The sequence below is a fragment of the Atta cephalotes genome (assembly GCF_000143395.1).
Source record: "Atta cephalotes unplaced genomic scaffold scaffold00005, whole genome shotgun sequence".
Classification (NCBI taxonomy): domain Eukaryota; kingdom Metazoa; phylum Arthropoda; class Insecta; order Hymenoptera; family Formicidae; genus Atta; species Atta cephalotes.
In genome coordinates this window covers 2684575-2688236 of record NW_012130069.1, presented here as the reverse complement: position 1 = coordinate 2688236, position 3662 = coordinate 2684575, and the positions used below count along the sequence as shown (strand labels likewise).

Here is a 3662-nt window from a genome sequence, read left to right as displayed (position 1 = left end):
TATATATATATAATAATAATAATAATATATATTATACTATACTACTACTACTACTACTCTCTCTCTCTCTCTCTCTCTCTCTCTCTCTCTCTCTCTCTCTCTCTCTCTCTCTTTCTTCCCCCCCCCCTCTCTGAAGAAAACATAATCAAATATGTATAATTATACAAGTAATTATGTGATTATGTATAATATATGGAAAAACTCCAAAGAGAATAGATGTCCTATGCATATACTATATGGGATACCTACGCGCGCAGCAAAAGCAAGTTAATAAAGAACATCAAAATTGAGTTAGTATGAGTCATTAATATAACTTCAATGACACAAACTATGATACATATATAATATTTTATATATAATTTTTTCATTATGTTATGAAAACTTGAACCATATTTCTAAATTGTTTTGTTCAAAGTCTTACAGAATCTATAGTACTAAACTTTCGACAATATGATGATAAATAAAGTTCGAAGTTTTTTGCGTACATTTAGAATCCTACATCAACTGTACATTGAATCTTTCCATGAGTATATGCAATAAGATATACTTTTCCTTTACTGTTAATTAAATAATTAGTAAATTACATTTCATTCTACTTTATTAATTCTGAATTATGATCTTCTTATAAGAATTGATTTGAATTGAATTATGTGTTATGTTTAAAACATACTCACATTCAATTATATGGATGTATACGACTTACAATTTCAAATTTTTGTTTTTGTATTGTGTAGAAGCAACGCTTTTTTTCAGGTAATCTTTTGTAGTATATTTAAATTTTCTTCCGAATAATACCTGTGTGATAATGTGATACACGGTTAAGAAATATGCAAGATGATATATTTTATAGAATAAATCAACATATTTTGAAAGTAAGATTTCATAAATAAAATGTTATAGATGATTATGTAAAAATTGAGATTGTCGTAACAAATGTATTGTATATACTATACAATTTTTTATTACTTTTCTGATGCTTATTATTATAATTTCAATATTTAAAAACTATTAATTCTTATTTTTATGGAAATTATATATTTGTCCTTTTTTGTATAAGAAACATAACTGCACATAATCGAATATAGCAGAACATAATTGATAGTCACATCACAGTCATTCTGAGTTTATCTACTCATGACACGTGATATTCTCTTTCCACCACTAGTATTATAAATTCGCGACAAACAATTATTGATCGGACTTGTCACCCTTTGAAAACAGTCATAATATCGTTGTTCGTCAAATTTTTTCGAAGGTTTGCTCACGCTCTACTTCACATTCAACTCTGCACAATGCAACATTCGCAACAGCACATTGCTTTTATAAAGTGATTATACTGAACATAGATTAGTAGGAAACGTTGAAGTGAATAAGCGTGACAATTGCAGCTTACAACTGGGCATATTAAAATAATTTTCTCCTAAATTATGAAAACTATGTAGTAACATTTACTAATTTATTTTATAACAAAAGAATATTTCGTTATATAGCTATGTTTCAGTATTATGTATAACATACACATGGAAAGCAATATGTATAAAGTTTGTTTAAATAAATATTGCAGCATTTTTATAATATACTAACATTATAAACTTTACATATATATATTTGTAAAATTTTTATATTATACATATGTATATCTTATATTATACATATGTATATTAGCAGTACATTATAACTTTTTCGTAATTATAATATATTAAAATTATTTTAAAAAAAGTTTTTAAAATTACAAAATTAAAATTTAAAAAATTTATTTATTTCTTTCGCAAGAAAGCTAGCAATGAATTTGTATTTTCTATAATTAGAACAGTTGTAAATTGTAATTTATAATAAATAATATTAATAATTTTATGATTATATTTTATGCTGTACATACTTATAACTTAATTTGATTCTCATTGTTAAATGCACATTTGAAGCAATCATTTCGCAAGCATATTGTACTGTATTGTACTGTAACATAATTGATCATTTAATTTAGAAACAAGTTTCATTTGTGTATCGATTAGAGAAAAGTTTTACCCTTTTTCTTTAGAACAAATCAATATAAGCGCAGATATCATGTTATTCAACTTCCTTTATTCTGAATGGATAAACAAGACAAACAGAATATTATAGATGGAGAACAAAAATAAAACTAACATAAACAGATAAGTTCTTACGTTCGCTGTTTTAAATAAAAATACAGATAATTTGCAACAAAGTTATTTCAATACAGTAATAAAAAAGACGAACGAATTGCGTGACGATGTGACCCAGCAATCTATTACTCTCGCCGTCTATCTCGCAATGAATTCACTACTACTTCAATTTGCTTTTTGCTATCATTGTAAATATCGATTACTTAAGAGACGTATGTGTTAAACGAAAGTATAGTTAGTACACCGCGCATGCGTTTCTGACTATTACCCCGCGTGCGTTTCGAGTATTCATCCGCGCGATGATATTACTCAATCGTGTCTGTACGCTCGAGAAGCGAACATGAAGAAATTTTCACAGAATTCGCCGATCATATTTAATTACATAGAGAATATGGAATACAGCATACAGCCAATTCGTTGGCTGCTAAAGCCGATAAGTGTTTGGCCAGTTATGGATTCATCGATCACGGAGAAGATCTCATCAGTGATATTACTGATAGCATGCATTTTTTTAATCATCAGCATATTGGTGCCTTGCGCATTGGCTATATTCTTAGACGAGACTAAAGATGTGAATATGAAGATACGTGATTTTGGACCGCTCAGCAACTGGATGCTGGCGAGTTTCAAATATACCTCGTTGTTGATACATGTCGGCGACATACGTCAATGTATCAAACATATCGAAACGGATTGGCGGGCCATAACAAAATTCGAAGAGCAGAAAGTGATGCTGAGGAATGCCAGGATCGGTCGTTTCATCGCAATATTCTCCGCAGTATTTATGCACAGCGGTGTATTCTCGTACAGTATTTTCCGAGGAATGACATTGGGTGAATCCATTGTCAAAGGCAATAACGCATCAGAACGTTCGCTGCCTTTTGCTTTCTATAATAAGATTCTGGACACCACGACGAGTCCAATGTACGAGATAGTGTTTACAATACAGTGTTTATCCACATTCGTTGTGAATTCTGTAACAGTAAGCGCTTGTTGTCTCACCTCCGTCTTCGTGCTGCACGCCTGCGGTCAGTTAAAAATTCTGATGTCTTTGCTGGATAGTCTGATCAACGAAAGAAACAAAAAGACAGACTTTTCGCAGCAAAAGTTCGCCATCATCGTTGAGCATCATTTAAGAGTACTCAGGTAAAAATGGTAAATTTTCTGTATATAATAGATGTTAAATATTTTTTTCTCGCCTTCATTTTAATTATGTGTTAAATATTGTGTGAATGAGATATTAATCTATCACTGAATAAATATACGCTGAGATATTTAAGATAACATTAATCTATATATGTAAAAGAAAAGAAATAATTATTTGATATATAAATGCACGTATTATTATATGTGATATTATGAATATATATATATATATATATATATATATATATATATTATTATTACTTAAGTATATTATTTTAGTCTTCGTATCTCATATAGAAGTAAATTAACGTAATGTTAGTTTGTTCTTGTAGGGAAGGTAGGGTAGGGTCGACACGCGTCACACATTGTGTT

The 3662-nt window shown here is 29.4% G+C and overlaps 1 protein-coding gene across 1 annotated transcript; it reads left to right on the top strand.

Annotated features, from left to right (window-relative positions):
• The first annotated feature begins 2484 nt into the window (after positions 1-2484).
• On the top strand, positions 2485-3294 carry LOC105626541. The gene has a single exon (XM_012207839.1). It carries the CDS (start codon positions 2485-2487, stop codon positions 3292-3294), a length of 810 nt encoding a protein of 269 aa, XP_012063229.1.
• Positions 3295-3662: the final 368 nt, after the last annotated feature.